Source organism: Rana temporaria, chromosome 10, assembly GCF_905171775.1.
Source record: "Rana temporaria chromosome 10, aRanTem1.1, whole genome shotgun sequence".
Taxonomy (NCBI): domain Eukaryota; kingdom Metazoa; phylum Chordata; class Amphibia; order Anura; family Ranidae; genus Rana; species Rana temporaria.
In genome coordinates, this window is record NC_053498.1 from 25,297,106 (window position 1) to 25,322,690 (window position 25,585).

The window sequence follows — 25,585 nt, forward strand, 5'->3', positions numbered from 1 at the left end:
TATCCTACTTCCGGTTATTCAAAGCTGGTAAGTATTGGTAGTTGAATATGGGTAGAGTGATCATATTGGGTGAACGCATTCTGCTTTATATATCCTGTAACATATGATGAATCTTATCTTCAAGTTGTTTAATTTAGAAAAATCCCAAAAGGAAAACCTATAGACAAATAGCAATACAGAAACAGTTAAATATATAAAACACACACACACACACACACACACACACACACACACACACACACTATATATAGTATATACTGTACAAGCATGTGCCTACTCGTAAAATCGTTAATTTAGGATGAAGGTGGTAATGCAACACACTTGTATACATTACTACGTTACTTGATTAATTTTGATCGTTTAAAGCACAGGTGTCAAACACAAGGTCCGCGGGCCGAATCGGGCCCACCAGGCCATTTCATGTGGCCCTTGTACCTCTCCTGCAGCTGCAGGAGAGCTCCAGCCCTCTTCTGGTCCTACTTTAGACCCTTACCTCTGCTTTTAAGCAATGTATCCGATTTCTTCCCAGCAGCAGCATAAGGAAAGGGGGGTGCACTGTGATGTAAGGTAGAGTGGGGGACTCGACTTCTGATGGTGGGGTGGCTCTTGACATCTAAAGTAAGGAGAGGGTATGGCTGGACATCTAATCTTACAGATACAACCAGCCCATAATGCTAATGTGGCCCACAATGAAATTGAGTTTGACACCACTGGTTAAAAGCAAACCCCCCCCAAATCCTTCATGTCTCCATGCTTTATTTTTCAAAAAAAATCACTTTGAAAAGATCCCCCCTAGCATTTCTGGTCGTGGCCACCTTGAGTAAGGGCAGACGATTCATTTAGCATTTACTCCCTGGCATCTATCTGGGAGTGTGAAGTTCAACTTTAAGCACACAATTTATCATGGGGGAGACAGGATGTTAGTTCACCATGGATCAGAGTAAAGCAATATGGACAGACAGAGCAGAAGAAGAGTGTGAATCATGAGGGATAAAACAGAAGACAGAATGGAGGCTGAACATGGACGTAAAAGAAGAGTAAAGAAGGCAAAACAGCAAGTGGTTGTGAACCAGGGGGATATAAATGAGGCAGATGGTGAGCTGTTAATGGAAGGGAGTATAGAAGACAGGGTGACAACACTTAATTATAGAACACTGGTAGTAGTTTCTAAGGGGTTGGGGGGAGAGAAGACTGACAACGTATCATGGTCCACTGGTAGAGGATGCAGAAAAAGAACTGAGCATAGACCAGAGGGGGAAGAGAGAGTGGGCAAAGATGGGGCTGATCATGGACGGTGGCCAGATATGAACAATTGTTATTTTCTAAAGGAAGGAATTGGCAGCTCAAACCCTTTCTCCCGATCTGTGAGGTCATTGTGCAGCTGTTTAAAACTAGGACACGCTACAATATTTTTTTCTTATAGAGAAAAAGAACCAATCGGTATTGTCATGCAACCTTTAGACACATGAGTAAAGCCCAAAACCAGACAAAACTCTCATTTTCTTTTTGGTAGAGTGGAGATTGGTTTGCGCCCCTTCATGCATTTATTTCCATCTGTGACTCCATTTCTTATATGGACTTCACAGGGACTGAACTGAAAAAAAAATGCCTGGAGTTAGACTTGGATATTCAGTAAATATGTTCTTACCATTAGTGCTTCCCAGCCTTTGATGCAAGGGTGCTGTATATGGCTCTGTCCTTATGAGTTAATTGCTATTTAAAGAAAGAAAATTGATGAGTTTACTTGGATTGCAAATTATTGTAGTCTTTCTTTTGACAGCGGCTATTAAAACTCAAACAGAAGTATCATTATTTATTACTCTAATATAGTCAGGCTTCATATACAGTCATAAACATACTTTTTTTTTTACATACTAAGGCCGCGTACACACACGGTCGGTCAAAACCGATGAAAATGGACTGAAGGATGGGCTGATCGTGTGTACAGGGCCTAAGAGCTGCAGTGAGGGTTCAAAGGATAAGTTCACTTTTCTGAACCCATATTTTGGATGTAACATGTTCCACAGCTGCCTGCTCTCCTCCTGACCCCCCCCCCCCTTGAGAGCAGGCCGGGAATCTTATACTCTTATTCTCCCACTCTGCAAGACTCTGGTCCGGCCTCATCTGGAGTCTGCCATCCAGTTCTGGGGACCAGTCCTCAGGAAGGATGTACTGGAAATGGAGCGAGTACAAAAAAGGGCAACAAAGCTAATAAAGGAACTGAAGAAAGGTTGCGAGCACTGAACTTATTCTCTCTGGAGAAGAGACGCTTGAGAGGGGATATGATTTCAATTTACAAATACCATACTGGTGACCCCACAATAGGGATACAGCTTTTCTGTGGAAGGGAGTTTAATAAGACATGTGGCCACTCATTAAAATTAGAAGAAAAGAGGTTTAACCTTAAACTACGTAGAGGGTTTTTTACTGCAAGAACGGCAAGGATGTGGAATTCCCTTCCACAGGTGGTGGTTTCAGCGGGGAGCATCGATAGTTTCAAAAAACGATTGGATAAGCACCTGAACGACCACAACATACAGGGATATACAATGTAATACTCCCATATAATCACACACATAGGTTGGACCTGGACTTGTGTCTTTTTTCAACTTCACCTACTATGTAACTATGTAACTAAGTACCAATAGCAGTGGCGGCTGGTGCTCGAATTTTTTTTGGGGGGGGCACAAACTAACTGAAAAAAAAACATAGATTGCAGCCACTGTGCCCATCAAACGCAGCCACTAGGGATGAGCCGAACATCCCCCGGTTCAGTTTGCATCCAGAACATGCGAACGGACCGAGAGTTGGTGCAAACTTTTGAACCCCGTTAAAGTCTATGGGACTCGAACATGAGAAATCAAAAGTGCGAATTTTAAAGGCTAATATGCAAGTTATTGTCCAAAAAAGGGTTTGGGGGGGCGTAGCCGGACGCATCTTCAGTTCTCTCCTCCGCCGAATCTCCTCTAACTCATCCTGAATTACTACCCGGATTGCCCGCTCTTGCTGCCCGCTGACTGCTGGAGGGTCCCCTGAGTCTCTCGCTACCTCCCATGGCCCTGTACTCAGTGGATGTCCGCCGCAAAGAAGCAATCTGCGGCCCGGACCGCAGACAGCATTGCCCAAAATGGCGTCCTGGCCCAGCGCACGGCTAAGGAGAGACACCGGGAGGGAGCGGAGAAATTGTTCTCCATGTTGCTGGCCCCGGACCTCATTGCTTAGTCTGGGGTGCCTGGAGACTCACCCGGTGGCACGTCTGATCCTGATGACACGGTCCCCCTGGAGGATGCAGGCGGATCAGGATTCCCATGGAGCGCAGTGAGTACTCCTGAAGGCAACTCTGCTAGGCCTCATGCTTCCACTAGCCCTAATACTGACGGTGAACCCTCGCTCAGAGACATTTTTGCGACCATAACCACGTGTAATGCTTCCCTAACAGCCCTAACTGCTGACATTAAAGGGGTTAAGGCAGAAATCTCCTTTATGAGACAGGATGCCCAGAAACTGAGAGAGAGAACCTCTGCAGTGGAAGGGAGAGTGAGCTCTATTGAAGATGACATGGCGCCCATGCAAAGGGATCTCACGTACAACAACCATCTCCTCACACAGCACTCCTCTCGTTTAGAGGAATTGGAGAATAGAATGAGAAGGAACAACATCAGACTGGTTGGGCTGCCTGAGAGAGCGGAAGGGAAGAATCCTGCAAAATATATTGAAAATTGGCTGGTGGCTGCATTTGGCAAAGAGGTGTTCACTTCAATGTTTTCTGTGGAAAGGGCACGCAGAGTACCTGCTAGGCCTCCCCTGCCGGGGGCTCCTCTAAGACCCTTTCTCTTCAAGCTTCTTCATTATAAGGACAGGGACGCTATACTACACAATGCCAGAATTAAGCCAGAGGCCTTGAAAGTTGATAATACCAAAATATCTTTTTTCCCTGATTTCTCTGCTGAGCTGCAGAAACAACGTGCTAAATTCCTAGATGTTAAACGTCGTCTGAGGGCTCTGGACCTGAAATACGCCATGTTCTTCCCATCCCGCCTCAGAGTGGAAGCGCTGGGCTCAATACACTTTTTTGATTTACATTCTGCGGCCGCACAGTGGCTGGATCAGGAGGAACAGTCAATCCGGGAGTCCAGCAACCGACGCCGTGCTCCTCCTGATGGGTAACGTACTGCTACATTTGATATACTATGGCTCCTTTATTTCTACTTGACAAGGCTGAGAAGCTGGTGATGTATGGACCTCTTTATAACACCGGGGCTACTTGTTCTAGCTGTTGGGAAGTTGAGACACTTAGGTGCGCTTCCACTGTAGTTTAGTAAAATTAGTTTAATTTGTTTAATTTGTTTTTGGGATTCGTTTTGTTTATTTGTTTTCAATTCAATTCTAAAATTTTTAGAATCAATTTCAAATAGTTTTTGAATTCGAATAGTTTTCCAATTTCCAAAAAGAATAAAATAGAACAGAAAATAAAGGAATATAATAGATATATTTTTTCTATTCTATTCGAATTTGAAAACTATTTGAAAACTATTTGGATTCGAAAAGTATTTGAAAACAATTTTAATTCGAATATCGTCCGAATTCGAATTTTGTTATTTCGGATTCGTTTAAATTTGGTACTATTCTAATTAGGAAATTCGGATACATACGAATTTCCGAATAACGAAAATTCCTCTGAAATTTTATTCGGAACGAAATGAACCGCACGTCTAGATAATACACACAAACACATTTCAGTGTAAATGTCTGATTTAAAGTTATATTTAAAATACAGAAACAATAAAAAAACAATATTAGTGACAATACTTACCTCATAGTGGGATTCTTGGGTTGCTTGCACCTGCATTTAAAATAAAGCATCCATTGGAAAAACAAATAACAAATGTCAAAATTCACAGGATTAATTTTAATATTATGTTTGCAGGTTAAGGACCTTGCCCCTTTTTGCGATTCGGCACTGCGTCGCTTTAACTGACAATTGCGCGGTCGTGCGATGTGGCTCCCAAACAAAATTGGCGTCCTTTTTTCCCACAAACAGAGATTTCTTTTGGTGGTATTTGAACACCTCTGCGGTTTTTATTTTTTGCGCTATAAACAAAAATAGAGCGACAATTTTGAAAAAAATGCAAACATTCTTTTTCTCAGTTTAGGCCGATATGTTTTCTTCTACATATTTTTGTTAAAAAAAATCGCAATAAGCGTTTATCAGTAGGTTTGCGCAAAATTTATAGCGTTTACAAAATAGGGGATAGTTTTATGGCATATTTATTAATAATATATTTTTTTACTACTAATGGTGGCGATCAGCGTTTTTTTTTCGTGACTGCCACATTATGGTGGACACATCAGACACTTTTGACACATTTTTGGGACCATTGTCATTTTCACAGCGAAACGTGCTATAAAAATGCACTGATTACTTTGAAAATGACACTGGCAGTGAAGGGGTTAACCACTAGGGGGCGCTGTAGGGGCTAAGTGTAACCTCATGTGTGTTTCTAACTGTAGGGGGCGGGGCTGGACGTGTGACGTCAGTGATCGTCGTTCCCTATATCAGGGAACAGACAATCACTGACATTGCCACAGAGAAGAACGGGGAAGGTTTGTTTACACTCACCTCTCCCCGTTCTTTAGCTCCTGCAACCCGATCGCGGGACACCCGCGGCGATCGGGTCCTTGGGTCCCACGGGCGTGGTCACGGAGCTTCGGACCGGGTCGCGACCCACGTCTGGGCTCTTAAAGGGGACGAATATATATGTCCCTGTGCCCAGCCGTGCCATTCTGCCGACGTATATCGACGTGCGGCGGTCCTTAAGTGGTTAACAAACTAAATTTCCCCCCTCAAGCGTTAGTCTACCAAAAGCACAATGACCCTTCCATAATTCCTCACTCTGTTCCTGTCGTAGGTGATTCCACCCACTTTTCTGTGTTCTAGCTCCTCCTCCTTTTACATTCGCTATAACAAAAAATAAAAACGACTTCTTAAATAAATACCACAGCAGCAGGTGTGTAAACCCAGAAACTTGCAGAGATATATCACTATTAGAGATAAAAATTTCCTTTATATGTACTTACCGTATTTATCGGCGTATACTGCACACTTTTTTCCCCTTAAAATCAGGGGAAAATCGTTGGTGCGCGATATACGCCAATCACCGCTGTCTCTCCTAGAGCCAAGCCGAGTGTACTGTGCACTCGGCTAGGCTCCGCCCGCCGCAGCCTAGAGCCGAGCCGAGCCGAGTGTACTGCGCACTCGGCTCGGCCATGCTCGGCTCCGCCCGCAGCCACGCGAGAGGAGCCGAACACACAGGAAATCTGGCTCCTCTCGGCTGGCGCCAAATTCAAAAACGAACACTGGACACGCTGGACGGAGACCTGGATGGAGGCCGCAGACGGACACGCTGGACGAAGACGGACACCTGGATGGAGGCCGGAGACGGACACCTCCAAAGCTGCAGACGGACCCCGCACAAGGAAGCCGCAGACGGACACCCACAAGGCTGGACGGACCCCACGCAAGGCCACAGACGGATGCCCGACAAGGCCGCCGATGGACGCAGGGCAAAAATGTAAGTTTTATTTTTTTCCACTTTTACCTTGCTAAGCTTGGGGTGCGCGTTATACGCCGGCGCGCAGTATACCCCGATAAATACGGTATTTATAATACGAGTTTGCACTGAAAGCACAATAGGCACACTTTTTATTTAATTTTTTTAAAGTGATACTAAAGTCTTGTTGTTCTGTTTAAAAATAACAAACATGCTATACCTACCTGCACTATGGAGAGCGGTTTTGCACACAGCAGCCCAGATCCTTCTCTTCTTGGGTCCATTTTTATTGCAATATTGCACAGGATTGTAGAATGTATTTATGCAGAATTATTTATTTTCTATTCTATTTCTTTATTTTCTATTCTATTTTATCATCTTTGGAAATTGGAAAACTGCCGTATTTGCCGGCGTATAAGACGACTGGGCGTATAAGACAACCCCCTAATTTTCCAGCTAAAATGTGGGTTTTGGCATATACTCGCCGTGTACGACGACCCCCTTCCTACTAGTATGCCTGGAAGCTGTGGGGTAGCCAGAACAGTGAGCCAGAGCCTCACTGTGCCCATTACATGCCTCACTGTGCCCATTACATGCCTCACTGTGCCATCAACATGCCTCACTGTGCCATTAACATGCCTCACTGTGCCATCAACATGCCTCACTGTGCCATCCCATGCCTCACTGTGCCATCAACATGCCTCACTGTGCCATCCCATGCCTCACTGTGCCATCCCATGCCTCACTGTGTCATACCTTATTCCTGTACTGCGGGCGTCCATTATTCAAAAGCTGCGCCTCCTCCTCGTGCTGTTCCGTGATAGGCGCCTGTGTTCCGCCTATCACGGAGGTCCCCTCGTCCGAAGCCGAGGATGAGAAGACATCCGTGATAGGTGGAACACCGAACCGAGGCTCTGCTGGGAAACCAAGTGTTCCGCCTATCAGGGAGGTCCTCTCGTCCGAAGCCGAGGATGAGAAGACATCAGTGATAGGCGGAACACCGAACAGAGGCTCTGCTGGGAAACCAAGTGTTCCGCCTATCACGGAACACCACAAGGAGGAGGCGCGGCTTTTGAATAATGGATGCCCGAGACAGGTACCGGCATATAAGACGACCCCCGGGTTATGAGGCAAGTTTTTGAGCCCAAAAGGTCGTCTTATACGCCGGAAAATACGGTATTTGAATTTGAAAATTTCATGGCAGACTGGAGGAAGTGGTATACTGACAGAAGCACTCAAGTGGAGTGTAGGACGGTTTTGTTCCAGCTATAAAGAAAGAATCTTAAATCATTCATCTAAAATGTATCTTGAGTATATTATTTTTAAGAAACCAATACATAAATAGAGTTATTACCGGAGTTCCTGACAGGGCAGTTCCAGAGATGCGTGATTGAGGAGCATTTATATTTTCATAAACTGGGACTTCTGGAGAAGAAGATGCTGTGGAATGTAACAAAACAACCAGACCATGAATTTCCAAAAGAGCAAGAGGTCTATTAACCACTTCCTTACTGGGCACATATACCCCTTCCTGACCAGGTGAAATTTCAGCTTGTGGCACTGCGTCACTTTTGATTTGATCGCCTCTGCGTTTTTTTTTTTTGCGCTATAAACAAAAATAGAGCGACAATTTTGTAAAAAAAACAATATTTTTTATTTGTTGCTATAATAAATAGCCCAATTTTTTTTAAAAAACATTTTTTTTTCTCAGTCTAGGCGATACGTATTCTTCTACATATTTTTTGAAAAAAAAAATCGCAAGAAGCGTCTGGTTTGCGCAAAAGTTATTGCGCTTACAAAATAGGGGACAGAATTATTATTATTTTTTATTATTTTTTTTTACTACTTATGGCGGCGATCAGCATTTTTTTCGTTACTGCGACGTTATGGCGACGTTATGGCGGACACATCGGACACTTTTGACACATTTTTGGCACCATTCACATTTATACAGCGATCAGTGCTATAAATATGCATTGATTACTGTATAAATGTGACTGACATTGAAGGGGTTAACACTAGGGGGTGAGGAAGGGGTTAAATGTGTTTCCCTAAATTGTGTTCTAACTGTGTGTGGAGGGGGGTGACTGGGGGAGGTGACCGATCTATGTCCCTATGTACAAGGGACACAGATCGGTCTCCTCTCTCCCTGACAGGATGTGGAGCTCTGTGTTTACACACAGAGCTCCACGTCTTGTCCCTGTAGCCGCCGATAGAGAGTCCCTGGCGGACATCACGGCCGCCAGGCACTTGCATCGGCATCTCAGCGATGCGGCGAGCACGCGCGCGCCGCCGGACGCGCGCGCGCCCGCCCCGCAGGGTGCGCGCGCAGGCCGTCTTTTTACGGCCTGTTAGAGATTGACAACCACCCCGCGGCCGTATAAAGTCGTACGGCCGTCGGGTAGTGGTTAATATCAGCTGTAGCTGGGAGCAAATTCATTACTTATTTTAATTTATTTTATTACAGGTACTTTTATAGTGCTGTCAATTTACGCAGCGCTTTACATATGTATTGTACATCCACATCAGTCCCTGACCTCAAGGAGCTTACAATCTAAGGTGCTTGCACAGAAATATAGTGCTCACAGGACCATAGAATTACATGTTGTACAATATGATTGGCTGTCAAAACATACGTCAATGTATTTACCATAAATAAAAAAATTATTTACATCTGCATTTGCAGACACATTGGAGGTTATTTACTAAAGGCAAATCCACTTTGCACTACAAGCGTACTGCAAGTGCACTTGGAAGTGCAGTCGCTGTAAATCTGAGGGGAAGCTCTGAAATGAGGGGAAGCTCTGCTGATTTTATCATCCAATTATGTGCAAGCTAAAAGTTTTTATATATTCCTTGCATGTCTCCCTCGGATCTACAGCAACTGCACTTCCAAGTGCACTTCTAGTGCAAAGTAGATTTGTCATTAGTAAATAACCCCCAATGTCTGGAACTGTCTGAACTCTATTCCAGTAAACTTTCATCTAGTAACAATATGAAGCAGAGAGGCCATCTAGAGTTCAACTTTTAGATGTAGATTTTTTATATTATGAAATAATATAGTATACATTTCTAAAGATTAATAACTATTGCTTAAAGGGGTTGTAAAGGAACCCCCCCCCCCCCCTAAATAGCTCCCTTTACCTTAGTGCAGTCCTCCTTCTCTTACCTCATCCTTCCATTTTGCTTTTAAATGTCCTTATTTCTTCTGAGAAATCCTCACTTTCTGTTCTTCTGTCTGTAACTCCACACCGTAATGCAAGGCTTTCTCCCTGGTGTGGAGTAAGCCTCTTGAGGGGGAGGGGGCGAGCAGGAGTGTCAGGACGCCCACTAACACACAGCTCCTTTCTCTATCTGCAAAGTACTCTCCTGCTCGCCCCCTCCCCCTCAAGAGGCTTACTCCACACCAGGGAGAAAGCCTTGCATTACGGTGTGGAGTTACAGACAGAAGAACAGGAAGTGAGGGTTTCTCTGAAGAAAGAAGGACATTTAAAAGCAAAATGGAAGGATGAGGCAAGTGAAGGAGGACTGCACTAAGGTAAAGGAAGCTATTTAGGGAAAAAAAATTCCTTTACAACCCCTTTAATATTGAATTAATAATAATAATAATAATAATAATAATAATAATAATAATAATAATAATAATAATAATAATAATAATGATATAATGCTACTACTACTAGAATAAAAAAATAAAATTATATTGTCAATAAAACACATGAAATACATGGTTTAATATAAAATCCTGCTACAAAGAACTATTTAAATTCTGACAAAAATAGTAAAAAAAAAAAAAGATAGTAAAATAAACAAGCAATAATTAATTTATATATATACAGTATATACTGATTGGTCAGAGCACAGACATTATTTTAGGTCTGTAGGAACTTACCATTGTTTGTGCCGTCTGTTTGCCTGAAAAGAAAAGCGGTTGTGAGTTGCAAATATGGCAAATTACATTTGTAGTATATAGAGACATACTTTACACATCATTGGGAAACCCCTGGCTTTCTACTTACGCAAGGGATAATAACTTGGATGAGGTAAAGGGGTTATTAGATGCTCAACTTGATTAAAATGATAAAACGGGGAAAACTTCCTTTCCTACGTACAAAATAAGGGTCCTGGGCTGTTCTTCCTAGTCCTTGAGGATCAGCAGAAAAAAGTCTCTTGAGTGGAGTTGAGCGAACCCGAACTGTAAAGTTCGGGTTCGGTACGGACTTTGGGTTTTTCCCGAACCCGAATAATTGCTGAAAGTTCGGGTTCGGAGTTCGGGAAAAAAAAAATTCTCGGAGGTCCCCGCAAATTGAATAACCAGACCCTTTAGGTCTGGTATGGATATCAAGGGGAACCCCGCCGTCAATTAAAAAAAAAAACGACGTAGGGTTCCCCTCTAAATATCCATAACCAGACTCTTCAGGTCTGGTGTGGATTTTAAAGGGAACTCCACCCCAAATTTAAAAAAAAAAATGGCGTGGAGTTTCCCCTAAAATCCACACCAGACCCCTTATCTGAGCACGTTGACCTGGCCGGCCGCAGAAAAGAGGGGGGGGACAGAGTGCGGCCCCCCCTCTCCTGAACCGCACCAAGCCACATGCCCTCAACATTGGGAGGGTGCTTTGGGGTGCCCCCCAAAGCACCTTGTCCCCATGTTGATGGGGACAAGGGTCTCATCCCCACAACCCTTGCCCGGTGGATGTGGGGGTATGCGGGCAGTGGGCTTATCAGAATCTGGAAGACCCCTTTAACAAAGGGGACCCCCAGATCCTGGGCCCCCCCTGTGTGAAATGGTAATGGGGTACACTGTACCCCTACCATTTCACAAAGGAAGTGTAAATAGTAGTTTTCAGAAAAAAAACACACACACCGTAGAACAAATTACTTTATTAATTAAACCAAATAAAAATCCAGCGGTGAAAATAGACGATCGATGCTGCTCGCTTCTCAAGCGTCGGGTGATCTCTCCAGCGACGGGTGATATCTCCAGCGACTGGTGATGTCTCCAGCGATTGGTCCAGCGATGAGAACATCCGTCCATTCAGAGCACAGCTCAGCGAATGACGCGCCGATGCTTTGACGTATCTTTTATAGGGGAGGCGGGCCACTCGTCACGTAACCCCGTCCCCCTCTGACGCACACTCTGCTACGTCACTGGGACAGCCCTTGCGTCAGAGCGGGACGGGGTCACGTGACGCGTGGCCCGCCTCCCCTATAAAAAAAGTCAAAGCATCGGCGCGTCATTCGTTGAGCTGTGCTCTGAATGGATGGATGTTCTCATCGCTGGACCCATCACCCGTCGCTGGAGATATCACCCGTCGCTGGAGAGATCACTCGACGCTGGAGCAGCGAGCAGCATAGATCGTCTATTTTCACTGCTGGATTTTTATTTGGTTTAATTAATAAAATAATTTGTTCTACGGTGTGTGTGTTTTTTTTTCTAAAAACTACTATTTACACTTCCTTCGTGAAATGGTAGGGGTACAGTGTACCCCATTACCATTTCACACAGGGGGGCAGGATCTGGGTGTCCCCTTTGTTAAAGGGGTCTTCCAGATTCTGATAAGCCCCCTGCCCGCATACCCCCACAACCACCGGGCAAGGGTTGTGGGGATGAGACCCTTGTCACCCCTAAGCACCCTCCCAATGTTGAGGGCATGTGGCCTGGTGCAGTTCAGGAGAGGGGGGGGGGGCGCACTCTGTCCCCCCCTCTTTTCTGCGGCTGGTCAGGTCAACGTGCTCAGATAAGGGGTCTGGTGTGGATTTTAGGGGGAACTCCACGCCATTTTTTTTAAAATTTGGGGTGGAGTTCCCCTTAAAATCCACACCAGACCTGAAGGGTCTGGTTATGGATATTTAGGGGGAACCCTACGTCATTTTTTTTAAATTGACGGCGGGGTTCCCCTTAATATCCATACCAGACCTAAAGGGTCTGGTGATTGAATTTGCGGGGACCTCCGCGCATTTTTTTTTTACTAAAAGTCTGTGTCCCATTGACTACAATGGGGTTCGGAGTTCGGGTTCCCGAACCCGAACTTTTTTTTTAAAGTTCGGGTTCGGGTCCGAACCCGAACATCCAGGTGTCCGCTCAACTCTACTCTTGAGGGCTAGGAGCTCTAAGCCCCTTTTAGAAAGATAGCACAATCTGTAACATACTGCAAACGGGAGTATCTCCTCTCCTTTGTAGAACTGCTCCCAGCTCCACTGCCTGCAGGAACTACTGGCCCTCCTGACTGCTTGTCTACCAGCCCTCCTGGCTGCTCCAAAATCTCCCAGGACAAGCAATAGAAAGGGTTAAGCACAGCACTGTCCTTCAGAAAGCTTGTTACTTGTGGCAGTCTTTCCCCTTGTGATTCCCCGGGTGTGCTGATGTACTCACTCCTCTTTGCTCCATGCTGCTCATTAGGTAAGATTCCTTCTCAAACCAAGATGAAGGATCTTCCCAGCCCCCCTCCCTCTCCAGACCCAGGGGTCCCCTTCTAGGCTACCGACAGCCTCCTCAGCACTCCATCTTCCCCCCGACTCCCCTGCTGGCATGGCTCCACTATATTTAAGGGCTGACCTAGTCACCCTACCAGGACATTCTTTCTGGGGATTGGCCAAGTTCCCTCAAGTATGCAGATCAGAACTTCCTGGTCTCTGCCCACTAACTTCTAGAAGTTTCTACCAGCTACTAGATCCAGGGGAAGGTACCAGAGACCTGCTTCTGTAGAGTCATCCAACCTGACCTGCAGTAACCCTGTCCTAATTTCAGACTCACAAACTTATCATGAGTCATAACTTAAATTTGCCTGCACTAACACTAGTAGCACACTAGAGGGTTCTACAGTATTATCAGGCATATCAACACACCCTACATCTAATCCTTGCTCACCTCTCCTGGCTTCTTCTCAGCAAAACAATACAGACTTATAACATTATTTACTTTAAGTGGAGTTCCACCCTAAATTTTTATTTTTATTTTTTCCCAGTCCTTGATCAATAATGACAAACATATGGAGTGAAAAAATGTTTTCACCTGAAGTGCCCTGTTGCTGGGTGGTGGCTCCTAATCTGCCACCTCTGGCTCTGTGGCGCTCCTCATCACTCCCTCCCTCGCCTGTGCTCTTGGGAAATGTGAGTTATCATTTCTCAGGAGTCGGTGGGCAGGAGTATGTAAAAAAATCAAGATTTTTTACGACATGAAATGAAGCGATTTAAGGCAGATCTATCTAGGTTTCCATAACAATGGGGCGGGACCTTTCTCCGTCGCCGCCTGTTGTTATGGCAACCTGATAAACATTTGGCACAATGGCCGCTGGAGCATCGCACATGTGCGACATCGAGAGGTGCATTCTGGTTACCCAGCATGCACCTCTCGATATGTTGTCCAGGAGGAGGTTGCGAGTGGACTTCATATGCCCACACTCATCATGGCAACAGCCAGAAGAGGATCAGATAAATTGTAAGTAAAAAAAAACCAAAACTATATAGTATTACTATTCACTAGCATATAACACATATTGTATACGTGTATTATTAATGCAATGGTAAGGGAATGCCTGTAAACTCGGCTTTAATGTAAGATTTATCAGAAAGTGGACACCAGGACACTAGGACCCTATTCTTCCTTATTGATTTCCACTCTAATTTAACTGATGTGTGTAGTGCTGGACCAATAGAAGTAAAAATTGACTCTGATGAATAAACTCTAATGCCGCGTACACACGACCGTTTTTCGGGTTGTAAAAAATTACGTTTTTTTTTATGTCATTAAAAACGATCGTGTGTGGGCTCCAGAGCATTTTTCACAATGTAAAAAATGGTCATTAAAAATTTAGAACATGCTCTAATTTTTCACGTCCTTTTTAATGTTGTCTTTTTCTACGTTGTAAAAAATTGTCGTGTGTGGGCTTTAACGATGTTAAAAAAACGTGCATGCTCAGAAGCAAGTTATGAGACGGGATCGCTCGTTCTGGTAAAACTAGAGTTCGTAATGGAGTAAGCACATTCATCGCGCTGTAACAGACTGAAAAGCGTGAATCGTTTTTTACAAACACAAAATCAGCTAAAGCAGCCCCAAGGGTGGCGCCATGCGATTGGAACTTCCCCTTTATAGTGCCGTTGTACGTCACCGCGCTTTGCTAGAGCATTCTTTTTTTCACGATCGTGTGTAGGCAAGGCCATTTTAATGATCGGGTTGAAAAAAACGTTGTTTTTTCTAGACCCTTAAAAACGTCATTATTTACAACCCGAAAAACGATTGTGTGTACGCGGCATTAGGTGCGTTTTCTTTAAACTGAGATGCTAACCTTCATCAAGCCTTAACGCAGGTCACTTAGTACACTGTGTTGTGATTCCATTAACATCTCCCGTTCAAGCACTGAAAAAGGGGGAGGCTTTTTCTTCCGAAACACATTGGCTGTATTTGATTAACCATAAGATCCTTTAAGTGAAATTAACTTTTGTACCAAGCACTCCTCTGTACACATCCAAGACTTTAAAGCGGAGGTCCGCCTGTCCCTTTCAAAATTAAAAGTCAGCAGCTACACATACTGTAGCTGCTGACTTTTAACATGAGGACACTTACCTGTCCAGGAGTCCAGCGATGTCGGCACCGCCGACCCTCTTCCCCCCAGAAAGTGCCAAATTTTGGCATTTGGCACCGGAGGGAGGGGAGGAATCAGATAAGTGGAAGTTCAACTTTTGGGTGAAACTCTGCTTTAATTTAGCCAGAACTGGAAAGTTGTAGGGTAATCTACTTACATTGTAACTTTACCCTGTGTACTACACTTACTTTTTGTGTTGTCTGTGTTTGGAAAAAAGGTAAGCTAACACAGCGACTAGAACCAGCAGTAACACAACTACAATTCCAATTCCTATTACATTCACTGAAACTGTTTCCCGATCAATGTTGTCTATCGATTCTGAAAAAAAGAAAACATTTTGTATGTCAGTGATACAATATACATTTTTTTTATTGTTTTTGGATAGAATACACAATGGTTAGAACCTCTGTTTTTTATTGTTGTCCCTGTTGGGGAAATTCCCCCTCGACATTGGTCCTGATGTCTAGATAGAGGCAAACAATTGTTGTCACTGTTACAGGAATGGCAGTAAAATCTTCCAATGGGTAAACATGTTCTGATAATGTCTGTCAAAGATGGGGTCACTTTTTGGAGAGATCTTCTTTTACATCCTCCTGTTGCCAACGATTCCGCTGGGAGTAGAAGCATCACTACATCAGCCCGGGGCTCGGTCTGCTGGGGAGAGGGGCCAATCGCCCCAGCTCCCTGATGCTGTGAAGGCACTGTAGGTGCTAGGCACAGGCCAGCTGCACTCTGTCCTGTTGCCAGCAGTTTAGCTGGGAGTAGAAGCTTCACTACATAAGCTTGTTGCTGGGTAGGGAGTCCGACTTTTTTTATCTGCTGCACTGTAATTTTTTGCAACATTTAATGCGATATGGCAACCTGGAGGCATTCCATACATTGTTGGTGTACGGTACATCTCAAAAATTTCATTCTCTACTTGTGTGATTGGCTCACTGCTTTTCCCAGATTATTGCACTAAGATACAAGTCAGATTTTGGCCATCGTTTAGTCTATGGAATAATATAGCAACACTTGTGGCAACTTTCCTTAGAGTAAAGCAACTCTCTAGAAGACAAAGCAAAAGAACCACAAGGTGTGACAGACTCAGGCCGCGTACACACGGTCGATCCATCCGATGAGAATGGTCCAACGGACCGTTTTCATCGGTTCACCGCTGAAGCAGACTGATGGTCTGATGTGCCTACACACCATCAGTTCAAAACCCGATCGGGTCAGAACACGGTGACGTAAAACACACGACGTGCTGAAAAAACGAAGTTCAATGCTTCCAAGCATGCGTCGACTTGATTCTGAGCTTGCGTGGGTTTTGAACCGATGCTTTTGTGTACTAACCATCGGTTTTGACCGATGGTCAGCCGTCCATCGGTTCGATTTTAAAGCAAGTTCTATAATTTTTGTCCAAAGGACAACAGACCGATGGGCAGTACACACGGTCGGTTTGGACCGATGAAACTGGACTTCAGGCCGTTTTCATTGGTTTGGACCGACCGTGTGTACGCGGCCTAAGTTTAAGGCCTAGTACACATGAGAGGATTTATCCGCGGATACGGTCCAGCGGACCGTTTCCGCGGATAAATCCTCTCGAGGATTTCAGCGGATTTGGATCCGATGGAGTGTACTCACCATAGGATCGAAATCCGCGCCGAAATCCCCTCGCGATGACGTGTCGCGCCGTCGCCGCGATGATGACGCGGCGGCGAGCGCGACGCTGTCATATAAGGAATTCCAAGCATGCGTCAAATCATTACGACGCATGCGGGGGATCCCTTCGGACGGATTGATCCGGTGAGTCTGTACAGACCAGCGGATCAATCCGTTGGGATGGATTCAAGCGGATAGATTTGAAAGCATGTCTTCAAATTTATATCCGCTTGAAATCCATCCCAGGGGATAAAAATCTGCGGAAACAGATCCGCTGGATTGTACACACCATAGAATCTATCCGCTGAAACCGATCCGCTGAGATTTTTCAGCGGATGGATTCTATGGTGTGTACGGGGCCTTAGTGTAGCAGTAAGTCCAAAAAGGGGGTTTATTACGACAGACAAATGGCTACTCACATCAATAAAGAGATCAACATTTATGTATTAGGATGTATGGAGTCACTGTGGATGAGCCAAAATGGGTTTGCCACTCTCACAGTTGATGTTGGTCAGATAGCAGGGACTCTGCCTAACGGTATCGTAACCAGTGTGAAACACACTAGGATCCGGGCCTAACGTGAAATCAAGACGTGTATGGTGATGCGTTTCAAAGCTTCAGCTTTTTTCTCGGACCTGATTGGCTGCCGAAACTGCCAGTCTTATACAGGCTGGTCAGAAACTGAGCAGAGATGACAGTGCAGGGAATACAAGCCTGATTTAAAGAGACTATAACATGTCTATGCTGATGGGCTATACTTGCAGTAACACTCAATTGCTAATTGCATCTTAAACCTATAATCCAATATTTACATATGAACATGTTATGTTAAAAAGTTAACCTCATCAAAAGATGAATCTAAATTAAATTTACAAGAGAATAAAAATAATTAAAAAAGATGGAGAAACATCAGAAATGCCAATGGTATAATATAAAGTAGAATGGGGGGCCCGTTGTGATGTTGATATTGGGGCCCCATCATATATAGAAAAAGAAAGAATGGTTGAATATAGAGGCAGACAAAGATTATTGTAACAAAGTCTACAACAAGTTATAAGGTCATGCAGGTTGGCCCTTCCAAGGGAGATATGAGCTTTAATGGATAATTGAATCATTACATAGTCCAATTTCATATTATCTTAAAGCGGAAGTAAACCCATCGATCTAACAGTTTCAAAAAGCAGTTACATTTCCGGCATGCCGGAATTGCTAACTGTCACATTGGTTGTGCTCTCAACCAAACTGTCAAACCATCCAATGGCTGGTGTCATAACTGATCACATGTGCAGCATCATGGCAGTTGAAGATTAAACATAGGCCAAGATGGCAGCTTCCTTGGCTGAAAATGATAGGTGGGTTTACTTACACTTTAACTAACTTATCATATCCAATGGCAACTATTTTTATTGTTTAGGGCTGTTTACATGCCACCCTACAAGGAGCAAGTGGTGTCATCACATAAAAAATTGGGGACACCAAGTGCCTGAAAAAATGTAAGTGTACCATTACAATGGGTTAAAATGAAGAAATTTGAGATTATGACATATAGCATGGGGATCACTCATATGACTTTTACGTACTTTGATCTCTTCATTTAAACCTTTTGGAATGTATAAGGTTTAAATACAAAAGTCTTCATGTTTACACAATCTTTAGAAGCTTTTGGTTGGTGAATATTTTTCAGGTATGGACTCAATGATCCATATCCAAAGTTCAGTAATGGATTTTTGGTGATGTTCAGAAAAGTGTTGGGGGACACTGTGTTTGGGATTGCTTTCCTGAACAAACCGCCTGTGCTTCCCGAATCTGGCCCGCAAGGTCCTAATGGTTTGTCCAACATAAAGCAAACCGCATGGGCAGGATAGGCAATATAACACATGTATCATTTGGTGGTGAAAGTCCTACAACTAGTATAGCTGAAAAAGCTTTCTTGCCATGGGAGACATGTGAGCAGGTAAGGCACAGAGGTTTTTTACAACTGAACTTACCCACTAATGGGATAAGCGTTAGCTGTCTGATTATCAAGGTTTTAGCCAGAGATTTGTTTTTGCTTAGCACAATTTTACTCTTGATGCTAGCTGCCTTTCTATAGGCACATTTAGGCAATGAGGGAATAGATGATATCAGGTGAGGATCCTGAGTTAGAATGGACTAATGTTTTTTTAAAATATTTTCCATCTTAAGATGTACTGTGTAATACTATGTGACAAACCTTATCGATGGTTCGTGGCCCTTTTTTGTTAAAATAGATGTATTTTCTGTCAGACAGAAAGAGAAGGATTTATCAATCAAATATGGAGGATACCCCTTGTCCAGAAACTTTTTCTTAAGGGCGATACTCTGTTGTTTATAGTCCTCCAATCTAGTACAATTGTGTGGTGATGGGACTGACTTTTTGGGATATTACGAACGAGCTATAGCGTTATTGTCATGCTTACACATTCTGATGCTGATAAAGAATAACTGAACATTTAGGCATCAATGACCTCTGTTCACCAAAAGGTTAAAGGCTCAGGCCTGGATTCACGTAGAATGGCGTATCTTTGTGCGGGCGTAACGTATCCTATTTACGTTACGCCTCCTCAACTTTTACAGGCAAGTGCCGTATTCTCAAGCGAAAGTTGCGGCGGCGTAGCGTAAATAGGCCGGCGTAAGCTCGCCTATTTCAAATGTGGTAAATGTGGGTGTGTGTTATGTTAATTTTATGTGACCCCACGTAAATGACGCTTTTAACGAACGGCGCATGCGCCGTCCGTGAAAGTATCCCAGTGCGCATGCTCCAAATTAATCCGCAATAAGCCAATGCTTTCGACGTGAACGTAAATGACACCCAGCCCTATTCGCGAACGACTTACGCAAACGATGTAAAATTTTCAAAATGTGACGCGGGAACGACGTCCATACTTAACATTGTTACGCCGCATCTACGCCTCATATAGCAGGGGTAACTTTACGCCGGGAAAAGCCTAACTTAAACGGCGTATCTGTACTGCGTCGGCCGGGCGTAGGTTCGTGAATTTGCGTATCTAGCTGATTTACATATTTCTAGGTGTAAATCAGCGTACACGCCCCTAGTGGCCAGCGTAAATATGCAGTTAAGATCCGACGGTGTAAGAGACTTACGCCAGTCGGATCTAATACAAATCAATGCGTAACTGATTCTAAGAATCAGGCGCATAGATACGACGGCTCAGACTCAGAGATACGACGGCTCAGACTCAGAGATACGACGGCGTATCTGGAGATACGCCGTCGTATCTCCTTTGAGAATCTGGGCCTCAGAGCTGACATTTTAGTAATGGAGAGATGGTGGTGGTTTGCCAACTTTGGCCTTACAAAAGAATAGTCTTGATTATGTTTTTCAGCTAAAGAATTTTGTAAAATGTGTATGTGAAGATTGTGAGAAAATAGTTCAAAAACACTCTTTAAAAACAAATCAGTTTTAGGTGAAATGAAACTTCAGTGACATTTAGAAAAAAGTATGTTGTGCAAATCTCGGTGGTGTAATACAATATTTAGCAACACTTTTTTTAATAGAGCAATACCATCTTAACCACGCGACTTCCCATAGAGACTAACATCATAACTTCAAAGCTTTCATATATTGTTTACAACAATAAAAAACAAATCTAACATTGAAAGTAATAGAGAATTGTGAACTTTTGACTTATGGGGAAAATATGACCATTTGGCCCTTCATTGCCAAGAATATTTTACTGTGGGCTAAAAAAAAGTGTACCACATAAAGTGTGATAAGAGCTAAAAGAGACTTTTAATTCTTGTCTATCATCGTCTGGAGCAGGGGTCTCCATACTTTTAAAGCAAAGGGCCAGTTTACGGTCTTTCAGACTTCAGGGGGCCGGATTCTGACCAGTTGGGGTACAAAATGCCCCAGGGCCAAGCATCAGAGAATAAACATGGCCCCAGTGTTGGTGGGCAGTAGGAGGAGTAATAGTACTCCATCATTGCTATTAGTCTAAGAAATAGTGCCCCATTGTTGGTGCCATTGGGAGGAATAGTGCCTCATATCATTGGGAGCAATACTGCCCCAAGGGCCGGATGAAGGCTAGCAAAGGGCCACATCCGGCCCTCGGGCCGCAGTTTGGAGACCCCTGGTCTGGAGCATGGGTGGGCTCCTTTCTCAGGCAGTAGTCACAGCAGCAGGCAAAGGATTACACTTCCATGCAGCCTTAGCGGCTCACATAGAAACCATGGGTTCACATAAAGTGTGATGCTATGTTGCCACGATTGGTGGGCATGGTGTAAGGTGTCTTACCCTACTACCTGTCCTTTCTGTCACCTGATCACCCAGTTAGGTTTTTCTGTCCCTTGTCAGTGCTGCTTCTGGGAGCAACAACCTATTGATCCAGTGCTGCAGTAGACTGGTTGCATCCTGACCTCATCAGCAGTCTTCAGTCTTCAAAAAGCTCCACTGCTGGACAGTTAATAGGAAATGTCTTTGTCACCCTAGCAGTGATGTGGATTCCCAAAGAAGGGCCCTTCTCTTCTAATGAAGAAGACACTAGAAACGGGACCTGGCATGTCCTGTCATTCAGGTCAGTATGTTGGGCCTGTAGACTTAGCTTTTTTTAATTGGCCTAACCGTTAGTTGGTGGGGTGAGGGGCAAGAAGTATGGTGGGGAGCTATGCTTGGAATTTCAGCTTTAAAGGACATCATTTGTTGGAACAGATCTTTTCTCATATATTGTACATGATTTATATGCTAATGAGGGGGCTTGTAAAGGAGGAATTGGAAATGGAAATCAAAACGTACTTGAGCTAAACAAGATGACTGCTGCTTTGCTAAAATGATATGGACTTCTTTAAATACCATATCATGCCATTATCACAAAAAATCTGTTTGACGTCTAAATGGTTTCTCCACTTTGGGCCACCAGTCCAACATATTTTAATTGTTCAGGCACAGTCTTTGCTTGCCTGGAAGTTATGATATTTTTAAAATGTTGCCTTTTTTTTCTTGGACTACAAAAAAAAAAAAAACACTGATAGATGGCCATGTCAGTACTAAGTGTATAATGAGTGGACAGTATCTAAAGCCTCGTACACACACGGTCGGACATCAAACAAACTTTCCCTTGGATTTTTGTCCGAAGGGAGTTGTCCGGTCACACCCATAGCATACACTCGCTCTGACTTTTTCGCCAACAAACACGAACGTAGTGACGTTTCAACGTACTGACGAGAGTTTAAAAGAGGAAGTTCAATTCTCCAACGTCACCCTTTGGGCTCCTTCTGCTAATTGAGAGTTAGTAGAGGTTTCGTCTGTGTGCATTCGCGATTTTCAGTTTCGTGCAATTTTGTTAATTTCTGAACGTCCGTTCATCAAGCAGACATGTTGCGCAATGGGGTTGTGCTAACTTGTGCAATAAAAACGATCGAAAAAAAAAAATGAAAAAAAAGTGTAAAAAATAAATACGTAAAAAAAAATAATAATAATAATAAAAAAAATTAAAACTCCACTGTCCCCGGTAGCTCGCGCTCAGAAGCGAACGCACAAGTAAGTCCCGCCCACGTATGTAAACGTCGTTCAAACCACACATGTGAGGTGTCGCCGCGTGCGTTAGAGCGTGTGCAACAATTCTAGCACTAGACCTCCTCTGTAACTCTAAACTGGTAACCTATAAACAATTTCAAAGCGTCGCCTATGGAGATTTTTGAGTAACGAAGTTTGGCGCCATTCCATGAGTGTGCGCAATTTTAAAGCATGACATGCTAGGTATCTATTTACTCTGCGTAACATCATCTTTCATATTTTACATAAAAATTGGGCTAACTTTACTGTTTTGTTATTTTTAAATTCATGAAACAATAATTTTTTCCAAAAAAAAGGTGTTTGAAAAATGATTGCGCAAATATCGTGCAAGATATAAAGTTGCAATGACCGCCATTTTATTCCATAGGGTGTCTGCTAAAAAAACATATATAATGTTTGGGGATTCTGAGTAATTTTCTAGCAAAAGAATGATGATTTGTACATGTAGGAGAGAAATGCCAGAATAGGCCTGGTATGAAGGTGGGTTTTAAAGCCCGGTATTGAAGTGGTTAATCTTTCTACATATGGACTGTTGATTTGGGACTATTCATTAGTCTTTTTTCACCTGTGTTTATTATTTTTTATTAACGCTGCACCACTTGAATTATATTATCTGTTGAGTCCGTATTTGACTTCAGGGTGCTGGCAGCTGTAATGTCATCTGTTTTTCAAGCGCAGCGTTAGCCTTTTGACTTTTTTTTTGCTTTTTTTAAATTATACTTTCTCTTGAAGTAGAACTAAACTCCAATTTTGTTCCATTTTTGGGTAGAGTAGGAAATTGTTTAAACCATGTATTTTCTTACCATTTCCCAGTTAGGGAGATTTCCTTTCACTTTTTGTATCATAGCTACAACAGGAAGTGAGAGAGAATGTCTCCAAAGTGAGGTCACCAGAATAGGAGTCACCATTGCAAAATTTCCCTTATATTCTTGTTATGTTGGCATCTCACAATTTTTTGATTTCACCCTCCATCTTTACTTTCAGTAACAACGGTCACCAGATGAAATATAGAGGGCTAATCTCCCTAATGGGGGACACAGACAACAAAACAACCCTAACAATTGTTGTAAAGCTTTACCCCTTGTGAGGGCGGGACCCTGTGCTATGGAAAAGATTGCTGGGTTTACGCCATATGTTGGAGAGAAAGACACACTAATTACACAGCTGTGTGTTCAGCTATTTAGTTCTGACCTGACTATAGCTCAGGGCCCCATCCTACAGACAGGTGGTCTGTCCCAGGAATCAGGTGGATTCCCAAAATCCCTCTGAGTGGAGTCAGGGGCTGTGTGGATGTCTGCAGGAGGCAGATGTCCTTAATGGTAGAAAGCGAGGTTTGAGCTTAACTCCAGGAGACGGTTTGTTCTGACGAACAGAGATTGAGCAGCAGGCAGGGTTGGACTGGGACAGAAATTTGGCCCTGGACTTCATCCAGACTGGCCCACTTTGACATGTCTCTCCCATGGCGGCCGAACAACTCCCGCACCCCCCTCCCCCCGGCCACCCAAGCCCCCTCTCCCCCTTCACTAGCCACTAGCCGTTCTACTTTATTAGAGTAGAACGGCTGGTACTGGTACTCTTATAGGCAGTACCAGTGGGGAAGCTAGACCTTATTTCACCCGGGGCAAAGAATCAGTTCGGTGCCCCCCCTTATGGGACAAGATTAGGCAGAAGTAAGAAATGTTCAGGCCATAGCTGTTGAGTCAGCTGTATGTCCCCTCCCCCATGCTCCTCTGTCGTCCCCCCTGCTCCTCTGATCCTCCCCCCTGCTTCTTTGTTCCCCCCAGGTGAGCGCTGCGGGGAGGGAGAGACAGAGGAGCGGAGGGGGGCGGCAGTCTGTTGTCACTGAAGCCGGCCCACTGAGCCATCGGTCCACCGGGAAACTCCCTGTAGTCCCAATGGCCAGTCCATCCCTGGCAGCAGGACGCTGACAGAAGAAAGCGAGGTTGGAGCTTAACGTTAGGAAACTGTGTGTTCTGAGGAACAGAACTAGGCCATAGACTAAAGGCCTGAACCAGCCGGATGGCAAGTGTGTGAAAGCCAGGAGGCGAAACTGTTGAATTTGTCAAGATACAGGAATGGTGGAACCCCCTGCGAGGGCTACTATTGTATTTGTGAACTTTTGTGCTTTTAAATAAAAGTGGGCTACCAGGCCCTTAAAATCTCAGTTCTGGATTGGCGTACTCACTGGAAAACGCACCTACCGCTGGAGTCTAATAACCCCAATCTTAGGCCCCATACACACGAGAGGACCGTATCCGCGGATAAATCCTCTCGAGGATTTCAGCAGATTTCTATGCGATGGCGTGTACACACCATCGCATTGAAATCCGCGCCGAAATCCTCTGGCGATGACGCGTCGCGCCGTCGCCGCGATTATGACGCGGCGACGGGCACGACGCTGTCATATAAGGAATTCCACGCATGCGTCAAATCATTACGACGCGTGCGGGGAATCCCTTTGGACGGATGGATCCGGTGAGTCTGTACAGATGAGCGGATCCATCCGTTGGGATGGACTTCAGCAGATGGATTTGTTGAGCATGTCAGCAAATATCCATCTGCTGGAAATCCATCCCAGGGGAGATTTATCCGCGGATAAATATCCGCCGGAGTGTACACACCATAGAATCTATCCGCTGAAACCCATTCGATGGGATTTATCTGCGGATAGATTCTATGGTGTGTATGGGGCCTCACACCCTCTATCCAAAATACAAATATAAAGCTTTGGCTTTAGATATACTGTAAAGCAAGGTTAAGACTATTTAAGCAAAATATAAAATAAATAAAGAATTAAAGAACAGGGGTGTTGCTTCGGGCAACAAATATATTTTACCTACAGGCTTTAGTGATAGAATTCTGCTCTGATTGCCGATGGTTCTTATACTTACCAATAGTTGTATTCACATATATAGAATCCACGGCAGTAAGCTGTGTCACTGTATTATTGGCCACACATGTGTAAGTCCCCTCTTCCTCAGCCTTCTTTTGATCTACCTGAAGCTGACTCTCCTGTTTTTTTATATTTGTCCCATTTAGTCTCCAATGGTAAGTGGCTGATGGGACAGAATCAGCAGAACATTCTAATAAAATGAAAGAATTTGAAGATGACCGCTTGGCTTTTACTTTCACGTTTTCTGGACCATCTGTAATAACAAAATACTCCAGCATCAGAACAGCAGAACTGAAGAAGGAAACATGTTGAAGAAAAACATTTTACTATTGAAAATGGAGAAATACACGCTACACTG

General features: G+C 44.0%; 1 protein-coding gene across 1 annotated transcript; it reads right to left on the reverse strand.

Annotated features, from left to right (window-relative positions):
- LOC120916039 (carcinoembryonic antigen-related cell adhesion molecule 20-like) lies at positions 1-25,585 on the reverse strand. Its single transcript, XM_040326888.1, has 7 exons — positions 25,226-25,585; positions 15,325-15,454; positions 10,444-10,466; positions 7,906-7,991; positions 4,814-4,843; positions 1,649-1,713; positions 1-157 (listed from the first exon to the last, which is right to left on the reverse strand). The coding sequence occupies exons 1-6, from the start codon at positions 25,503-25,505 to the stop codon at positions 1,651-1,653; spliced, it is 612 nt and encodes a 203-aa protein (XP_040182822.1). The 5' UTR covers positions 25,506-25,585; the 3' UTR covers positions 1-157; positions 1,649-1,650.

Bases quoted from the DNA above. Each gene is read 5' to 3' on its own strand.
- LOC120916039 (XM_040326888.1), bottom strand. From the start codon at position 25,505: ATGCTGGAGTATTTTGTTATTACAGATGGTCCAGAAAACGTGAAAGTA. The intron at 10,467-15,324 runs GTAAGTGTAGTA...TTTTCTTTTCAG, and splicing joins AAACACAGACAACACAAAAA to GCAAACAGACGGCACAAACA. The intron at 1,714-4,813 runs GTAAGTATTGTC...TTCTTTAAATAG, and splicing joins CCCAAGAATCCCACTATGAG to CAATTAACTCATAAGGACAG.